The sequence below is a fragment of the Mytilus trossulus genome, chromosome 3, assembly GCF_036588685.1.
Source record: "Mytilus trossulus isolate FHL-02 chromosome 3, PNRI_Mtr1.1.1.hap1, whole genome shotgun sequence".
NCBI lineage: Eukaryota > Metazoa > Mollusca > Bivalvia > Mytilida > Mytilidae > Mytilus > Mytilus trossulus.
This window is the reverse complement of record NC_086375.1, coordinates 19,042,771-19,064,201: the sequence shown is the minus strand read 5'-3', so window position 1 is coordinate 19,064,201 and position 21,431 is coordinate 19,042,771. Positions and strand designations below refer to the sequence as shown.

At 32.5% G+C, this 21,431-nt stretch overlaps 1 protein-coding gene across 2 annotated transcripts in view; it reads right to left on the bottom strand.

The window, feature by feature from the left end:
• The window catches only part of LOC134710322 (protein TALPID3-like), a 178,440-nt gene that overhangs the window by 63,657 nt on the left and 93,352 nt on the right, over positions 1-21,431 (bottom strand). For both annotated transcript variants that reach the window (XM_063570647.1, XM_063570648.1), the window contains exons 14-17: positions 17,658-17,885; positions 12,861-13,020; positions 10,701-10,808; positions 8,383-8,603 (exon numbers count right to left, since the gene is read on the bottom strand). In XM_063570647.1, coding sequence (XP_063426717.1) covers positions 8,383-8,603; positions 10,701-10,808; positions 12,861-13,020; positions 17,658-17,885 — 717 coding nt within the window. The remainder of the gene's footprint in view (positions 1-8,382; positions 8,604-10,700; positions 10,809-12,860; positions 13,021-17,657; positions 17,886-21,431) is intronic.

The following is a 21,431-nucleotide window of genomic DNA, read 5'->3' as shown; positions in this document are numbered from 1 at the left end:
AAATTATGATTATTGAATTATTTTAAATAATTTTAAATTTATTAGTCATGGGGTAGATTTTATATTTACATACATATGGAGTGTGTGTCCGAGCGAGAACTGCTCTAGTTCATTACTTTAGGAATGTTTATCAAAAAGTAGTATTTCAATATTCAGCCCCATTCTACTAATTGGTCAGCCATCAGTCATACCCTTATATACACTATCTTTTTCGGGTAATTAATACTGATAGCGTTCGACATTTTCAGCCGAACAAATTTATCACTTTTACTTAACTTAATTATTGTATGCTGGTTCATATTCTGGACGCCAATCTTTGCTCCTTTATTATGTAATTCACTAACAAACCAATTATGAAACTAAGAAACGGAAAAATACTAAATACTAAACTTGTTCAAAGGGTATCTACACGTCTCAATTTTCAAAATCGGTTATCTAAAAATACTACCATCGCTAACATTTTTAACAATAAAAATCGTGGTTACCCTTCTATCGATAAGTGTCATGCCAAAAAATGACTTACATGTCCCCGTCTTTCCACCAACAATACGGTAAGGTCCACGTTTAATGGTCGCACATTTTCTTTAAATTTTGAAACTGATATTACTTGAAAAACAAACAGTATTATTTATTTACTCACATGAAACAAACCGGGATGTGGTATTCAGTACGTAGGAGAAACTGGAAGATATTTAGCAAAACGCACTCAAGAACATCTGTATCGTTTTAAAAGACCTAATAAATTCAAAAGTATCATTTACCAACACCTTAAGAAGCACAACCATCCTTTTAAATATTTAGCAGTTCAACCTTTAGAAGTAGTAAATAAGCAGCCTGGTGAATCGCATTCAAAGTTTGTACGATCACGGAAAATAATTGAATTAAATTGGATTAAAAAATTACAGACAGTTTACCCTCTCGGTCTAAATGATAATATCATGGGAATTGGTAATATATCTAGAACCAATTCCGTTAACATTTTGGATATTGTTTCTAAAACTGTTCGTAAAAACCGTTCTCACGGTTGTAGAACAAATCGCAATCAAAGAAAATTTCGGGCCAATCATACCAATATTTCGGACCTAATTTCTATTTCAAAAAACAACGGCAGACATTATCTGTTAACAAAACTCTGTTCGTTACCGGTTAATAAGTTAAATAAAATTTTGGAGGATTGCAACACAATTTCATATAGCAGTCCTAAGTATGAAATTGTTCAAATTATTATGGCATATTGTTATTCTAAATTATTTCCCAAAATTGATCGCCCTGAAGATCATAAAAAACATTTTATTAAAATTAAGTATGTCAATAAAGGCTTTGATTTTGTAAATATTGCCGGTATATTTAACGACCATTCTGTTAAAGAACAAATTCCTGGATATTTTGACAATACTGAGCTACCTCTTATTTGTTATATTTACAAGAAATCTACCCGGAAATTTGTGTTTAATTATAGTCAATTGTGTAAAGATGTTAATATCAGTGAAAATACACCTACTTCATGTAATTGCAGTAATTCCAAATATATTTATGAACCCATTTCCCATGTTATAACAGGGGATCTTAACATCGTTCAAGACCGAGAGTTAAAATCCTTTCTCAGTAAAGGACCTAAATATCGTCCCCCGTCAATTATTAATTGGAATGAGTGTCGTAATATCATCCACGACTCACTCCATACTTACTGTATGAAATGGATAAAACGGGAAAAAGCTGACAAAAAATCTTTGGACTCTTTTTTTAATTCAGTAATGAAGATAGTTGATATACGTATTCAACATTTTAAAGAACATTTTACTATTAACAATAACCACAATAAACCTATTTCTCGTATCAAACATAAACTAAAAGAACTAGCAAAGGAATTTGTTTTTGTCCCGGCCGATAAAGCTGCTAATAATATTATTATTGTTTGACGAAAATTTTACATCGAGGTTCTGAAAAAGGAAATCACCAATTCACCAACATTCCAACTGACTCCATTTTCAGAAAACGAAATCTGTAACAAACATAAACTTTTAGCCTCCGCTTTACAAGCAGAGCCAAATACAATGAAAGTTCCAACTATGTATTGGCTTCCGAAGCTACACAAAACCCCTTACAAATATAGATTTATTTCGTCTTCAAGTCATTGTTCAACTACTAAATTGTCTATTATTCTTACCAGCACACTTGGTACAATTAAAAACCTTATAATAAATTGTTCAAATAAGGCCTTCGAAAATAGTGGAATAAATTACTTTTGGAGTGTCAAGAACTCGTTGGAAGTACTTGATAAATTGCATGCTTATATTGGTGATTTTGAATCTGTTCAAAGTTTTGATTTTTCTACCCTGTATACCACATTGCCTCACATTCTCATTAAGAAAAAATTCACACACCTAATTAAATGGGCATTCAAAAAATCAGAATGTGAATATATATGTTCAAACTCTTTTAGGTCATTTTTTAGTAGCAATAAACAAAAAAACTATGTTAATTGGACTTGCTTTGATACTATATATGCCCTTGAATTTTTACTAGATAACATTTTTGTTCGCTTTGGGGATTCCGTATATCGTCAGATTATCGGAATTCCAATGGGGACTAACTGTGCACCACTTATTGCGGACCTCTTTTTGTATTGTTACGAGTTACAATTTATGACAAAAATAAGCAAAGACCCATCAAAACAACATCTGATAAACAAATTTAATAATACTTTTAGATATTTGGATGATATTTTGGCTCTCAATAATGACGACTTCAGTATGTATATTAATGAAATTTATCCTGGTGAACTCACTTTAAATAAAGCTAATACTAACAATGACCACTGCCCTTTCCTCGATCTTGATATCTATATCACTAACGGAAAGCTGAATACTAAAATTTATGATAAAAGGGATGATTTTTCATTTCCTATCGTTAATTATCCGTTTTTAGATGGTGACGTTCCCTTGTCACCATCTTACGGTGTTTATATATCTCAACTTGTACGATTCGCTCGTGTATGTAACAATGTTTTAGATTTTAACGAGAGAAATTTATGTATTACTGAAAAATTATTACACCAGGGTTTTCGATATCACAAACTAGTCAAAACATTTACTAAATTTTATCATCGGTATAAAGACATCATTCGTAAATATAGCTCAACATGCAGACTTTTTATACGTTCAGGTATTTCACATCCAATTTTTTATGGAAATATTCTTTATAAAGCACAAAGGTGTCAGTATTCACCTCATAAACTTACAAAACCTTTGAATAGACTTATTAAGAAGGGATATAATTACGATACTGTTGTCAAGTCATTAAAGATTGCATATTTTGGCGTTAATATTGAGTCACTGATAAGGTCTTTGCGTCGGAACTAAACACATTTATTCTAAAAACAGTTGTTGGCATGACACGGGTTATGTTCTTCTCATATATGTTATGATGGTATGATACTAAACCCCTTACGGGAAGGATTGTGCCTGATGTTCATATGATGAAATCATAATCTTTCAGTCAGTTTAATTGAAGTCTGGAGCTGGCATGTCAGTTAACTGCTAGTAGTCTGTTGTTATTTATGTATTATTGTCATTTTGTTTATTTTCTTTGGTTACATCTTCTGACATCAGACTCGGACTTCTCTTGAACTGAATTTTAATGTGCGTATTGTTATGCTTTTACTTTTCTACACTGGTTAGAGGTATAGGGGGAGGGTTGAGATCTCACAAACATGTTTAACCCCGCCGCATTTTTGCGCCTGTCCCAAGTCAGGAGCCTCTGGCCTTTGTTAGTCTTGTATTATTTAAATTTTAGTTTCTTGTGTACAATTTGGAAATTAGTATGGCGTTCATTATCACTGAACTAGTATATATTTGTTTAGGGGCCAGCTGAAGGACGCCTCCGGGTGCGGGAATTTCTCGCTACATTGAAGACCTGTTGGTGACCTTCTGCTGTTGTGTTTTTTATTTTTTTTTATTTTGGTCGGGTTGTTGTCTCTTTGACACATTCCCCATTTCCATTCTCAATTTTATTTTTTACAGAGTTTGTCTTTAGTGCCGTGTGGAGGCAGTAGAGTGCCTCCCCGTGCTTCAGGTTTATGCTCTTATAATATACTAGATTATGGAGTGTGTGTCCGAGCGAGAACTGCTCTAGTTCATTACTTTAGGAATGTTTATCAAAAAGTAGTATTTCAATATTCAGCCCCATTCTACTAATTGGTCAGCCATCAGTCATACCCTTATATACACTATCTTTTTCGGGTAATTAATACTGATAGCGTTCGACATTTTCAGCCGAACAAATTTATCACTTTTACTTAACTTAATTATTGTATGCTGGTTCATATTCTGGACGCCAATCTTTGCTCCTTTATTATGTAATTCACTAACAAACCAATTATGAAACTAAGAAACGGAAAAATACTAAATACTAAACTTGTTCAAAGGGTATCTACACGTCTCAATTTTCAAAATCGGTTATCTAAAAATACTACCATCGCTAACATTTTTAACAATAAAAATCGTGGTTACCCTTCTATCGATAAGTGTCATGCCAAAAAATGACTTACATGTCCCCGTCTTTCCACCAACAATACAGTAAGGTCCACGTTTAATGGTCGCACATTTTCTTTAAATTTTGAAACTGATATTACTTGAAAAACAAACAGTATTATTTATTTACTCACATGAAACAAACCGGGATGTGGTATTCAGTACGTAGGAGAAACTGGAAGATATTTAGCAAAACGCACTCAAGAACATCTGTATCGTTTTAAAAGACCTAATAAATTCAAAAGTATCATTTACCAACACCTTAAGAAGCACAACCATCCTTTTAAATATTTAGCAGTTCAACCTTTAGAAGTAGTAAATAAGCAGCCTGGTGAATCGCATTCAAAGTTTGTACGATCACGGAAAATAATTGAATTAAATTGGATTAAAAAATTACAGACAGTTTACCCTCTCGGTCTAAATGATAATATCATGGGAATTGGTAATATATCTAGAACCAATTCCGTTAACATTTTGGATATTGTTTCTAAAACTGTTCGTAAAAACCGTTCTCACGGTTGTAGAACAAATCGCAATCAAAGAAAATTTCGGGCCAATCATACCAATATTTCGGACCTAATTTCTATTTCAAAAAACAACGGCAGACATTATCTGTTAACAAAACTCTGTTCGTTACCGGTTAATAAGTTAAATAAAATTTTGGAGGATTGCAACACAATTTCATATAGCAGTCCTAAGTATGAAATTGTTCAAATTATTATGGCATATTGTTATTCTAAATTATTTCCCAAAATTGATCGCCCTGAAGATCATAAAAAACATTTTATTAAAATTAAGTATGTCAATAAAGGCTTTGATTTTGTAAATATTGCCGGTATATTTAACGACCATTCTGTTAAAGAACAAATTCCTGGATATTTTGACAATACTGAGCTACCTCTTATTTGTTATATTTACAAGAAATCTACCCGGAAATTTGTGTTTAATTATAGTCAATTGTGTAAAGATGTTAATATCAGTGAAAATACACCTACTTCATGTAATTGCAGTAATTCCGAATATATTTATGAACCCATTTCCCATGTTATAACAGGGGATCTTAACATCGTTCAAGACCGAGAGTTAAAATCCTTTCTCAGTAAAGGACCTAAATATCGTCCCCCGTCAATTATTAATTGGAATGAGTGTCGTAATATCATCCACGACTCACTCCATACTTACTGTATGAAATGGATAAAACGGGAAAAAGCTGACAAAAAATCTTTGGACTCTTTTTTTAATTCAGTAATGAAGATAGTTGATATACGTATTCAACATTTTAAAGAACATTTTACTATTAACAATAACCACAATAAACCTATTTCTCGTATCAAACATAAACTAAAAGAACTAGCCAAGGAATTTGTTTTTGTCCCGGCCGATAAAGCTGCTAATAATATTATTATTGTTTGACGAAAATTTTACATCGAGGTTCTGAAAAAGGAAATCACCAATTCACCAACATTCCAACTGACTCCATTTTCAGAAAACGAAATCTGTAACAAACATAAACTTTTAGCCTCCGCTTTACAAGCAGAGCCAAATACAATGAAAGTTCCAACTATGTATTGGCTTCCGAAGCTACACAAAACCCCTTACAAATATAGATTTATTTCGTCTTCAAGTCATTGTTCAACTACTAAATTGTCTATTATTCTTACCAGCACACTTGGTACAATTAAAAACCTTATAATAAATTGTTCAAATAAGGCCTTCGAAAATAGTGGAATAAATTACTTTTGGAGTGTCAAGAACTCGTTGGAAGTACTTGATAAATTGCATGCTTATATTGGTGATTTTGAATCTGTTCAAAGTTTTGATTTTTCTACCCTGTATACCACATTGCCTCACATTCTCATTAAGAAAAAATTCACACACCTAATTAAATGGGCATTCAAAAAATCAGAATGTGAATATATATGTTCAAACTCTTTTAGGTCATTTTTTAGTAGCAATAAACAAAAAAACTATGTTAATTGGACTTGCTTTGATACTATATATGCCCTTGAATTTTTACTAGATAACATTTTTGTTCGCTTTGGGGATTCCGTATATCGTCAGATTATCGGAATTCCAATGGGGACTAACTGTGCACCACTTATTGCGGACCTCTTTTTGTATTGTTACGAGTTACAATTTATGACAAAAATAAGCAAAGACCCATCAAAACAACATCTGATAAACAAATTTAATAATACTTTTAGATATTTGGATGATATTTTGGCTCTCAATAATGACGACTTCAGTATGTATATTAATGAAATTTATCCTGGTGAACTCACTTTAAATAAAGCTAATACTAACAATGACCACTGCCCTTTCCTCGATCTTGATATCTATATCACTAACAGAAAGCTGAATACTAAAATTTATGATAAAAGGGATGATTTTTCATTTCCTATCGTTAATTATCCGTTTTTAGATGGTGACGTTCCCTTGTCACCATCTTACGGTGTTTATATATCTCAACTTGTACGATTCGCTCGTGTATGTAACAATGTTTTAGATTTTAACGAGAGAAATTTATGTATTACTGAAAAATTATTACACCAGGGTTTTCGATATCACAAACTAGTCAAAACATTTACTAAATTTTATCATCGGTATAAAGACATCATTCGTAAATATAGCTCAACATGCAGACTTTTTATACGTTCAGGTATTTCACATCCAATTTTTTATGGAAATATTCTTTATAAAGCACAAAGGTGTCAGTATTCACCTCATAAACTTACAAAACCTTTGAATAGACTTATTAAGAAGGGATATAATTACGATACTGTTGTCAAGTCATTAAAGATTGCATATTTTGGCGTTAATATTGAGTCACTGATAAGGTCTTTGCGTCGGAACTAAACACATTTATTCTAAAAACAGTTGTTGGCATGACACGGGTTATGTTCTTCTCATATATGTTATGATGGTATGATACTAAACCCCTTACGGGAAGGATTGTGCCTGATGTTCATATGATGAAATCATAATCTTTCAGTCAGTTTAATTGAAGTCTGGAGCTGGCATGTCAGTTAACTGCTAGTAGTCTGTTGTTATTTATGTATTATTGTCATTTTGTTTATTTTCTTTGGTTACATCTTCTGACATCAGACTCGGACTTCTCTTGAACTGAATTTTAATGTGCGTATTGTTATGCTTTTACTTTTCTACACTGGTTAGAGGTATAGGGGGAGGGTTGAGATCTCACAAACATGTTTAACCCCGCCGCATTTTTGCGCCTGTCCCAAGTCAGGAGCCTCTGGCCTTTGTTAGTCTTGTATTATTTAAATTTTAGTTTCTTGTGTACAATTTGGAAATTAGTATGGCGTTCATTATCACTGAACTAGTATATATTTGTTTAGGGGCCAGCTGAAGGACGCCTCCTGGTGCGGGAATTTCTCGCTACATTGAAGACCTGTTGGTGACCTTCTGCTGTTGTGTTTTTTTTTTTTTTTTATTTTGGTCGGGTTGTTGTCTCTTTGACACATTCCCCATTTCCATTCTCAATTTTATATGATATTTAAATCTTAACCCGCAACCTGCAAAATAGCACTTCCCTGTGCATAGATATTAATGACTTTTAACTTTTATGTATTTACATATATTTTAATATTATGATCAGAGACATATAAAAGTCTTCTTTAAAAAGTATATGATGAGTATTCATTGAAGAAATGAATTCATAACAAGCAATAAGGAATGTTATTTAGCACTCAATGATTTTTGTATATTCATCATGCTTAAAGATCAGTGAAAAACCCAAAACGAAAGTTACATAATGGAAATCTAGGCGATATCTGTTAATACACTGTAACGCCCTCACAGTCATTTGTTGCAAAAATTGCCATCTTTTTACCTGTTTTGCAAGCTCTTGTGCTCTCTTCTGAATATTTACATTTTCTGCTGGAACCGTTATTAGAGCATAATTTTTCTCAGCTGTGACTGGAATTTTTGACACAGGAGTAGATGTAATTGGACCCCTTTGTGTGGTCATGGTAACTGGAGCTGTTAATCCTCCTTCCATCCTAGGTTCACCGAGTGGTATTGCCATTTGAATAAGACTTCCAGGAGTGGGCCCTAAAAGGAAAGAATGTTGCTTCTTTGTATTTCAAATTTGACCAACATATTTACAGCAGAAATTTTGATATTATTCTGTCTATGAAAGTTAAGAACCTCAGTTCTCCCCCTAAGAAGCAAATTAAGGTTCCATTGTTCAATAAATATATCTCATGATTTACATCACTATTTTATGGAGCACACTGTATAAAAATGCTAAACATACCTGATTTGTTTTCTGAGCACACTGTATAAGGATGCTAAACATACCTGATTTGTTTACAGAGCACACTGTAAAAGGATACTAAACATACCTGATTTGTTTATGGAGCACACTGTAAAAGGATGCTAAATATACCTGATTTGTTTACTGAGCACACTGTATAAGGATGCTAAATATACCTGATTTGTTTACTGAGCACACTGTATAAGGATGCTAAATATACCTGATTTGTTCACTGAGCACACTGTATAAGGATGCTAAATATACCTGATTTGTTTACTGAGCACACTGTATAAGGATGCTAAATATACCTGATTTGTTTAAGGAGCACAATGTATAAGGATGCTAAATATACCTGATTTGTTTACTGAGCACACTGTATAAGGATGCTAAATATACCTGATTTGTTTACAGAGCACACTGTATAAGGACGCTAAATATACCTGATTTGTTTACAGAGCACAATGTATAAGGATGCTAAATATACCTGATTTGTTTACAGAGCACAATGTATAAGGATGCTAAACATACCTGATTTGTTTACAGAGCACACTGTATAAGGACGCTAAATATACCTGATTTGTTTACAGAGCACAATGTATAAGGATGCTAAACATACCTGATTTGTTTACAGAGCACACTGTAAAAGGATGCTAAATATACCTGATTTGTTTACAGAGCACAATGTATAAGGATGCTAAATAAACCTGATTTGTTTACAGAGCACAATGTATAAGGATGCTAAACATACCTGATTTGTTTACAGAGCACACTGTATAAGGATGCTAAATATACTTGATTTGTATACTGAGCACACTGTATAAGGATGCTAAATATACCTGATTTGTTTACTGAGCACACTGTATAAGGATGCTTAATATACCTGATTTGTTTATGGAGCACACTGTATAAGGATGCTAAACATACCTGATTTGTTTAAGGAGCACACTGTATAAGGATGCTATATATACCTGATTTGTTTATGGAGCACACTGTATAAGGATGCTAAATATACCTGATTTGTTTACTGAGCACACTGTATAAGGATGCTAAACATACCTGATTTGTTTACAGAGCACACTGTAAAAGGATGCTAAATATACTTGATTTGTTTACAGAGCACACTGTAAAAGGATGCTAAATATACTTGATTTGTTTACAGAGCACACTGTAAAAGGATGCTAAATATACTTGATTTGTTTACAGAGCACACTGTAAAAGGATGCTAAATATACTTGATTTGTTTACTGAGCACACTGTATAAGGATGCTAAATATACCTGATTTGTTTACTGAGCACACTGTATAAGGATGCTAAATATACCTGATTTGTTTACTGAGCACACTGTATAAGGATGCTAAACATACCTGATCTGTTTACTAAGCACACTGTATAAGGATGCTAAATATACCTGATTTGTTTACAGAGCACACTGTATAAGGATGCTAAATATACCTGATTTGTTTACTGAGCACACTGTATAAGGATGCTAAATATACCTGATTTGTTTACTGAGCACACTGTATAAGGATGCTAAATATACCTGATTTGTTTACTGAGCACACTGTATAAGGATGCTAAATATACCTGATTTGTTTACTGAGCACACTGTATAAGGATGCTAAATATACCTGATTTGTTTATTGATCACACTGTATAAGGATGCTAAATATACCTGATCTGTTTACTGAGCACACTGTAAAAGGATGCTAAATATACCTGATTTGTTTACTGAGCACACTGTATAAGGATGCTAAACATACCTGATCTGTTTACTGAGCACAATGTATAAGAATGTTATACATACCTGATCTGTTTACTAAGCACAATGTATAAGAATGTTATACATACCTGATCTGTTTACTAAGCACAATGTATAAGAATGTTATACATACCTGATGTATCATTTGTATTGACTGGTATATAAGTTCCATGTGTTGGATTGAAATAAAACTGCTTTATTCCAACAGATGTTTGAGACTTAGTTGACCTTACTGTGTGTCCTAAAATAAATTAAAAAAAACCAATTACCAGTACACAGGAAACAATTACCAGTACTCAGGAAACAAAGGTAGTACACACAGGGAGATGTTCAATCCTCTTTACTTGACAATATTGAATCATATGAACTGTGTCAGATAGAAATCAACCTTATGCCAACGAAAAGTATACTTCTGTTAACCTTTTTTTGGATAAAATAATTTCTACACAAAGTCTGTAATTGTTCCAAAAGAAGGTTATCATAAGAAGACAACCCATTAAAAAGGACCAAAATGCATCTTTTATATCTTAATTATTCCACAATTGATCAAAGTCTTATACACGCACTTTCATAAGGTCAATTTCTGTCTGAAGCAGCTCATATACTGATACAGAAATAAAAGGAAATGTACGTTTCACATCAATAAGACAGCAATGTCAACAAAAAAATAGCCCCCAAAAAAACATATCATAAGGAGAGCATACAGTCTTTGACAGAAGACAACTTAAACAACAAACTTAAGAGATCGAGGTTAACTCATTTAATTGTATAACTTATCTTCCCTAATGCCCTAATCATACAAAAGCTCAAAGTGTTTAAAATTAAAAACAAATGCAAACAAGTACTGTGTATTCTTTATTATTTGTTGGATACCAATTTTCCTGGGTTTTGTAGGTACAGGTGAACCACAAGTAAAAATGTTTAGCGAATAATATATTTTCAATAGTCTTTGTATACAGAGTTTGGCAAAATCAAAAAATTATATATCCATGATTATGCAAGCTTTCAGCAGTCCACGATAATTGATATCATACCCATGAAAATAAATAAATCCACAGCACATAAAATATATCAATTTAAAAGTCAAAGCTATAATACCATAATGTTCAATACAAATGCATATAATGTTCGGAATGATAAACATAGTAATGTAAACCAATTTATTTTACTTTTGCAATTAGAAAAATAATGTAAATATGTTAAACTTTGATCATACCTTATTAAACTACATCAAGTAAATAAGAAATTCGAGAAATAAAATAGCTGTGAAATGGTCTAGAAAGGGTATAATGCAAAATAAAGCATACGCAAAAATAAGTTGGTTATAAGTACTCATTATTTATATGACAGGAGCTGATTCTCACTAAATAAAACCTGCCAACTAGCTCCACCAATGAAAAGGAGATTAATCAACACTATGACTATTGTCAACCTTTAAAATAACACTATATTAACAACTAAAATAAAAAAAATAAATGGGGAATGGATGTTGCCCCTGTTTGCATACATGTATAACATTAAAAGAAACATTACTCAAGAACAGTAAAGGTGACACAAATTTAACTGTACTTGATCTGAGTTTTTTGTGTTACATTTGGGTGATGTAGTTATACACATTGTGTTTAAGTTTTATTACATTACTTGAGGTTAACTAAAGTTAGAGAACAGAAACTAAATTCAACACACAGACAGATGGACAAGGTTAATACTTATTGCCCCACCTTCCTCCACTTTGGAGGCATATGGACACTTGTAGTATAGATAATATTAAAAAAGCTTATTAAATTTATAAAATATTGGAAAAGCAACCAGATGATGAAATCATAATGTTTCCATGGAAAGACCTACATGTATTGCTTTTGTTCTATTTTTTCTTCTTCCGCCACATTTTGTTCTCGTGCAGTTTTGTGGTTTCTCAAGATGTTGCTTTTGAAACTGACACTGCTTAATTGAACACTTTACTTTCTAAGAATTATATCTCTAAACACTGTTTTTCTTGTGTCCACTACTCTTTTACAACCATAAAAGATTATGACAAAATTATTTCTCTTATTTGCTCATTGTAACCTCAGGATCTGCCTAACTGTTGACAGAAGCCATATGCAATATTTTTACACTTATGTATTTGATATAAGTGATATGGATATAAACTCATAAACTGTAATCCATTTAAACCTTGAGTCAGTTTTATTTGAGGTCTTTGGGTCCCAACTTAGAAAATGAGGTCAAGGTCAAAGATCAAAGTAATGTTCTAAATATCCTGAAGTTCAAAAGTTTACTTATTTATGACTACCTTTTGTATAAGTTATTCCTTTAGGATGTTCCACTTTCTGCTTTGTTTCAGTTTTGAAGTGTAGATAAGGGTCTTTGGCAATTGTCCTCTTTCCTTGGAATCTAGTTTTTCCATATACTCTGTTCATAAAATCTTCATCTTCATTTAAATTCCTTGAATCCTAGAAATAACTTATGCTTAGTATGATAATGAAGTTGCAGAAAATTACCAAATTCATCCACTGTTATGGATCTGTGTCTTATGCAATTTTGTGCATGCTTAGTTGACTTACTGCCAGTGAGATTTAACAACTCTATGTTTCAACACTTGCCATCATTACGGGGACATCTTCTAACTGTGTACTTGTTTTATTAAAATTGGTTCAGACAAACTTAAGTTAGAGAATGGAAACAAAAATTTAAGCAATTTTTCGATTTGTGAAGGAGAAAAACTCTAATACGTTTAAAGTGACACCACCAAAATTCAAACTTGATATGTATTTTGTGGTTATATAAACAAACATTGTGTATAAGTGTCATAACATTTAATTGAGGCAAACTAAAGATAAATGTATTGATCAAAGTTGTACAATATTCAAACATGCGAAAATGTTATTTGTTTGTAGTTGACAAGTGTTTGGTAATTATAGTAAGGTCAGTTTGATTGGGATATTGAGTTCAGTTATGATTGAACTCAGGTAGTTTGTAGTTGACACATGTTTGGTAAATTATAGTAAGGTCAGTTTGATTGGGATATTCAGTTTAGGTATGAGGGAACTCAGGTAGTTTGTAGTTGACACATGTTTGGTAATTATAGTAAGGTCAGTTTGATTCGGATATTGAGTTCAGTTATGAGTGAACTTGGGTAGTTTGTAGTTGACACATGTTTGGTTTATTATAGTAAGGTCAGTTTGAATGGGATATTCAGTTTAGGTATGAGGGAACTCAGGTAGTTTGTAGTTGACACATGTTTGGTAATTATAGTAAGGTCAGTTTGATTGGGATATTGAGTTCAGTTATGATTGAACTCAGGTAGTTTGTAGTTGACACATGTTTGGTAAATTATAGTAAGGTCAGTTTGATTGGGATATTCAGTTTAGGTATGAGGGAACTCAGGTAGTTTGTAGTTGACACATGTTTGGTAATTATAGTAAGGTCAGTTTGATTGGGATATTGAGTTCAGTTATGAGTGAACTCGGGTAGTTTGTAGTTGACACATGTTTGGTAATTATAGTAAGGTCAGTTTGATTCGGATATTGAGTTCAGTTATGATTGAACTCGGGTAGTTTGTAGTTGACACATGTTTGGTAATTATAGTAAGGTCAGTTTGATTCGGATATTGAGTTCAGTTATGAGTGAACTTGGGTAGTTTGTAGTTGACACATGTTTGGTTTATTATAGTAAGGTCAGTTTGAATGGGATATTGAGTTCAGTTATGAGTGAACTCGGGTAGTTTGTAGTTGACACATGTTTGGTAATTATTGTAAGGTCAGTTTGATTGGGATATTGAGTTCAGTTATGAGTGAACTCGGGTAGTTTGTAGTTGACACATGTTTAGTAATTATTGTAAGGTAAGTTTGATTGGGATATTGAGTTCAAGTATAAGTGAACTCGGGTAGTTTATAGTTGACACATGTTTGGTAATTATAGTAAGGTCAGTTTGATTGGGATATTGAGTTCAGGTATGAGTGAACTCGGGTAGTTTGTAGTTGACACATGTTTTGTAATTATTATAAGGTCAGTTTGATCATGTTGATTGGGATATTGAGTTTAGTTATGAGTGAACTTGGGTAGTTTGTAGTTGACACATGTTTGGTTTATAATAGTAAGGTCAGTTTGATTGGGATATTGAGTTCAGTTATGAGTGAACTCGGGTAGTTTATAGTTGACACATGTTTGGTCATTATAGTAAGGTCAGTTTGATTTGGACATTGAGTTTATGTATGAGTGAACTCAGGTAGTTTATAGTTGATAAATGATTGGTAATTATAGTAAGGTCAGTTTAATTGGGACATTGAGTTCAAGTATGAGTGAACTCAGGTAGTTTATAGTTGACACATGTTTGGTCATTATAGTATGGTCAGTTTGATTGGGATATTGAGTTCAGGTATGAGTGAACTCAGGTAGTTTGTAGTTGACACATGTTTGGTAAATTATAGTAAGGTCAGTTTGATTGGGATATTCAGTTTAGGTATGAGGGAACTCAGGTAGTTTGTAGTTGACACATGTTTGGTAATTATAGTAAGGTCAGTTTGATTCGGATATTGAGTTCAGTTATGAGTGAACTTGGGTAGTTTGTAGTTGACACATGTTTGGTTTATTATAGTAAGGTCAGTTTGAATGGGATATTCAGTTTAGGTATGAGGGAACTCAGGTAGTTTGTAGTTGACACATGTTTGGTAATTATAGTAAGGTCAGTTTGATTGGGATATTGAGTTCAGTTATGATTGAACTCAGGTAGTTTGTAGTTGACACATGTTTGGTAAATTATAGTAAGGTCAGTTTGATTGGGATATTCAGTTTAGGTATGAGGGAACTCAGGTAGTTTGTAGTTGACACATGTTTGGTAATTATAGTAAGGTCAGTTTGATTGGGATATTGAGTTCAGTTATGAGTGAACTCGGGTAGTTTGTAGTTGACACATGTTTGGTAATTATAGTAAGGTCAGTTTGATTCGGATATTGAGTTCAGTTATGATTGAACTCGGGTAGTTTGTAGTTGACACATGTTTGGTAATTATAATAAGGTCAGTTTGATTCGGATATTGAGTTCAGTTATGAGTGAACTTGGGTAGTTTGTAGTTGACACATGTTTGGTTTATTATAGTAAGGTCAGTTTGAATGGGATATTGAGTTCAGTTATGAGTGAACTCGGGTAGTTTGTAGTTGACACATGTTTGGTAATTATTGTAAGGTCAGTTTGATTGGGATATTGAGTTCAGTTATGAGTGAACTTGGGTAGTTTGTAGTTGACACATGTTTAGTAATTATTGTAAGGTAAGTTTGATATAGTTGACACATGTTTGGTAATTATAGTAAGGTCAGTTTGATTGGGATATTGAGTTCAGGTATGAGTGAACTCGGGTAGTTTGTAGTTGACACATGTTTTGTAATTATTATAAGGTCAGTTTGATCATGTTGATTGGGATATTGAGTTTAGTTATGAGTGAACTTGGGTAGTTTGTAGTTGACACATGTTTGGTTTATAATAGTAAGGTCAGTTTGATTGGGATATTGAGTTCAGTTATGAGTGAACTCGGGTAGTTTATAGTTGACACATGTTTGGTCATTATAGTAAGGTCAGTTTGATTTGGACATTGAGTTTATGTATGAGTGAACTCAGGTAGTTTATAGTTGACAAATGATTGGTAATTATAGTAAGGTCAGTTTAATTGGGACATTGAGTTCAAGTATGAGTGAACTCAGGTAGTTTATAGTTGACACATGTTTGGTCATTATAGTATGGTCAGTTTGATTGGGATATTGAGTTCAGGTATGAGTGAACTCAGGTAGTTTGTAGTTGACACATGTTTGGTTAATCATAGTAAGGTCAGTTTGACTGGGATATTGAGTTTAGGTATGAGTGAACTCCTGTATTTGTAGTTGACACATGTTTGGAAATTATAGTAAGGTCAGTTTGATTGGGATATTCAGTTCAGGTATGCCAGAACTCAGGTAGTTTGTAGTTGTCACATGTTTGGTAATTATAGTAAGGTCAGTTTGATTGGGATATTGAGTTCAGGTATGAATGAACTCGGGTAGTTTGTAGTTGACACATGTTTGGTTAATCATAGTAAGGTCAGTTTGACTGGGATATTGAGTTTAGGTATGAGTGAACTCCTGTATTTGTAGTTGACACATGTTTGGTAATTATAGTAAGGTCAGTTTGATTAAGATATTGAGTTCAGTTATGAGTGAACTCGGGTAGTTTGTAGTTGACACATGTTTGGAAATTAAAGTAAGGTCAGTTTGATTGGGATATTCAGATCCGGTATGAGTAAACTCGGGTAGTTTTTAGTTGACACATGTTTGGTTAATTATAGGAAGGTCAGTTTGAAAGGGATATTGAGTTCAGTTATGAGTGAACTTGGGTAGTTTGTAGTTGACACATGTTCGGTAATTATAGTAAGGTCAGTTTGACTGGAATATTGAGTTCAGTTATGAGTGAACTTGGATAGTTTGTAGTTGACACATGTTTGGTAATTATAGTAAGGTCAGTTTGATTGGGATATTGAGTTCAGTTATGAGTGAACTTGGGTAGTTTGTAGTTGACACATGTTTGGTAATTATAGTAAGGTCAGTTTGACTGGGATATTGAGTTCAGGTATGAGTGAACTCGGGTAGTTTGTAGTTGACACATGTTCTGTAATTGTAGTAAGGTCAGTTTGATTGGGATATTGAGTTCAGGTATGAGTGAACTCGAGTAGTTTAAAGTCATCCAAGCCATTGTAGTCAAAGTGAACAGTAGCATTTTGCCATATTTTTAGATTTGTTGATCATAAATATGCGGAACCATTACAAACTTCTTGATACCGGTGTATTTATACAAACTTTCCACACTATTATATTTATATTTACAATAAAATGAGCGCTTGCCTCTGAAAGTGGTGTTTCCCATGTGAGAGTTTGTGTTTTTTTTTTTATAAATATCTTGTTTGTTTGAGTTTACAAATTAAAATTTAAAGACTGGAAACTTTAAATACTTAAGAATGTACAGGCATACAAGGGTAAAACATAATGCTTCTCCACTACAGCAGTATTTTCTAGATTTGTCACTGCACCATTGAGGCAAGCTTATATCTATAAATTAATTCACTTACTTTCTTTATAGGTTTAACCAAATCTTGTTTGTTTTCTTTTCCAGGTTGTCTCCTGCCTAAGTTAATCCTTGCTCCATGTTTAGCCTGCCCTAAAATTGGTCTTGTCATACCAAATTTGTCCTTGCCTTGTATAATTTGTGTAGAAATAACTTTAGGTGGAGGTATTTTATAGACAGGAAGATGAGCCTTTTGTAATTCTGCTACCACTACATCATCAGTAATCTCACTCTGTTTAAGAAAGATTATATAATGATAATAATTCTTTTTTGGCAAAACAAACAAATACCAACTTTGGTCATGGCAAACACATAGACAAAACAAACATAATGAAACTCGACAATATTATAATACATATGATTAAAACAGTTATTGTTCTCCTTTCCTCAGTTCTAATGACTCTTTAATAAAAGAAACAACTACTTTTACATCATTTGGTGTTGATGGATTTAGTATACTCACGAGTTTATCAGTAAAATCAAGTGTATTAAAATTGACATAGTTTTGTATATAATATTTTAGAAAGACTTCTCTTTTATTTTTGATAATTTTTCAGTTGAAGAAAAAATGGAATTTATCATCTAAAATATTTCATTTTATGAATTAAATATTCTTTCTACAGTTTTATTTAAAGGTTTATTCTTTCTACAATTTTATTTAACTTGAGGAACTTCTTTCTAAACAATCATTATAAAAAGAGAGAATATTGTATATAATTTCAATTCACAAAATCGCTACACTCACACAAGAATAGTCTTAAAAGAACACATTTGTGTTGCTGTTCTTCATCTCAAAATTATTTTGCCATTTAACCCTAAGCAAAAGTTCACACCTCAAAGTAATAACAAGACAGCTCTATTTTGTAAGAGTTTCCATTTGAACAGAATGTTTTGCTAGATTTTCATTACACTAAACACAGTAATACTGTTATACATTTCACAGAGATTCATACACTTAAAAACAAGTTATTGTCTGGAAACTATAAAAATGCTTTTTTAGCCCTTTTTTGGCCCCTAATTGATGAATTGAATTGAATTGAATTAGCATAATGGGGCATTAACCCCCAAACTCAATCCCAGCCTTCCTTTGGTAATTTGGAACTTTGAGGTACAACTTCAGAGAAATCCATACACTTACACACAAATCATAATCCAGAATGTTTGTTTTTGGCCCTATTTGGCCCTTAATTTCTCAAGAGTTGGCACCATAACCCCCAAAATGATTCCAAACCTTCTACTCGTGGTATTAGACAATGTGGTACAATTTTAGAGCAATTGAAATACGTAAAAACAAGTAATTATCCTGAAGAAGAAAATGCTTGATTTGAGCCACTTTTGGGCCCTTAATTCCTAAACAGTTGGGACGATCATCCACAAAATCAATTTAAAGCTTCATTTTTTTTTATACTGAACCTTCTTATGAAATTTCATAGAGATCCATTCATGTTATAATTAAACTAAAGTTATTTTCTGGACACCAAATGTGTCTTCGGATGATGCCGACAACGACATCATACCATTATACGTTCCCAATATTTTTTTTGAATTCATATAATGGCATACACAATTAAGACTTATAATTTTAAGTCATGTTTAAATTTGTTGCTATATACTGAACTATACCACAGTTAATTTTAGTTCTGATTTTTAAGATTTTTGATTGGCTGTTAATTTATTGACATCATTGATAGTTTTTACATTGTAACTGCCATAATTGCTTTTAAAATTGTCTTAACTGTACATTAACCAGGTAACTGTTGTTTCCCATCCTTTTTTTGCCCAAATTCCTAAATGGTTTGAGCCATAGCCCTCCAAAGCCATTCTTAAACATCCCTTTGTGGTATAGAAACTTGTGGTATAATTTTAGAGAGATCCATACACTTAACCACAAGCTATTGTCTGTGAACTACAAAAATGGTAATTTGGGCCTCTTGTTGACCCCTAATTCCTGAACTGTTAGGACCATTACCCCCTAAATCAATCCAAACCTTCCTTTTTTTTGTTATAAAGCCAAGACTGTGTGTTCTATTTAAATCTGTGTCAGTCATGTTAATTATCAGGCAGGGTCATCAAACACAATTTTATGAACTATTTACCCTAGTTTCGGTTAAATTTGGCCCAGCATTATCAGGAGAAGATTTTTACAAAAGATTGTGAAAAAAATAATATCACTGGAAATAAAGAACCTTAGTGAGTGCACTCACATACCCCATGTCCCCACATTGTCATTGGAGAAATAAAATAAGTGTAAGAAACAAAATTGTATGAGAAAATTAAATTGAATCATAATTTCCTGTCAATATGCGAATCTACTTTGTATCCTAAGTTTTATGAAATTCTGTTGTGTAGATGTGATGACAAAATTATTGCAGCAGTACATTGAAGCAAATAAGTTCAAAGGGGCATAACTCCTAGGAAAAAAAATGAATTGTAATTTCCTCCTTATTATCTACAAAGTTTCAGGAAATTCTGTTGTGTGGTTTGAGAGGAGTGGTGATGACAAAATGTTCTCTGTAGTACATTAAAGCAAATAAGTTCCAATGGGCGTAACTCCTAGAAAAAAAATTAAATCATAATTTCCTGTTGATATTCACATCTTCATAGTATGTCCTTATAATATAATAAACAGCTGTGCCATGAGCGCATGATACGCACGACGTCTTGTGTGGAAGTTTTATGCAATAATCATAAATAGTTTCTGAGAAAGTTTAAAGCAATAACCATATTTTGTTTTTGAGACTCGGCGGGAAATGTGAAACCCCCACCCTGGTTTTTTTTTTTTTTAAAAACTAAATATCACTAAAATAAAATTTTGGTATACAGATTTTAAGATTAATATAACAAAGAAGTGTGTAAAGTTTTAAGTAATAATCATAAATTATTTTTGAGATATGGCGCAACATGTAAAAATAAACAGCTGCGCCATGAGTGCATGATACACCCGACGTCTTGTGTGGAAGTCTTATGCAATAATCATAAATAGTTTCTGAGAAAGTTTAAAGCAATAACCATATTTTGTTTTTGAGACACGGCGGGAAATGTGAAACCCCCACCCTGGTTTTTTTTTTTACAAAAAACTAAATATCACTAAAATAAAATTTTGGTATACAGATCTTAAGATTAATATAACAAAGAAGTGTGTAAAGTTTTAAGTAATAATCATAAATTATTTTTGAGATATGGCGCAACATGTAAAAATAAAAAGCTGCGCCATGAGCGCATGATACGCACGACGTCTTGTGTGGAAGTCTTATGCAATAATCATAAATAGTTTCTGAGAAAGTTTAAAGCAATAACCATATTTTGTTTTTGAGACACGGCGGGAAATGTGATACCCCCCACCCTGGTTTTTTTTTACAAAAAACTAAATATCACTAAAATAAAATTTTGAATCAAAACCAAAAAGTATACAGATCTTAAGATTAATATAACAAAGAAGTGTGTAAAGTTTAAAGTAATAATCATAAATTATTTTTGAGATATGGCGCAACATGTAAAAATAAACAGCTGTGCCATGAGCGCATGATACACCCGACGTCTTGTGTGGAAGTCTTATGCAATAATCATAAATAGTTTCTAAGAAAGTTTAAAGCAATAACCATATATTGTTTTTGAGACACGGCGGGAAATGTGAAACCCCCACCCTGTTTTTTTTTTACAAAAAACTAAATATTACTAAAATAAAATTTGGAATCAAAACCAAAAAGTATACAGATCTTAAGATTAATATAACAAAGAAGTGTGTAAAGTTTTAAGCAATAATCATAAATCATTTTTG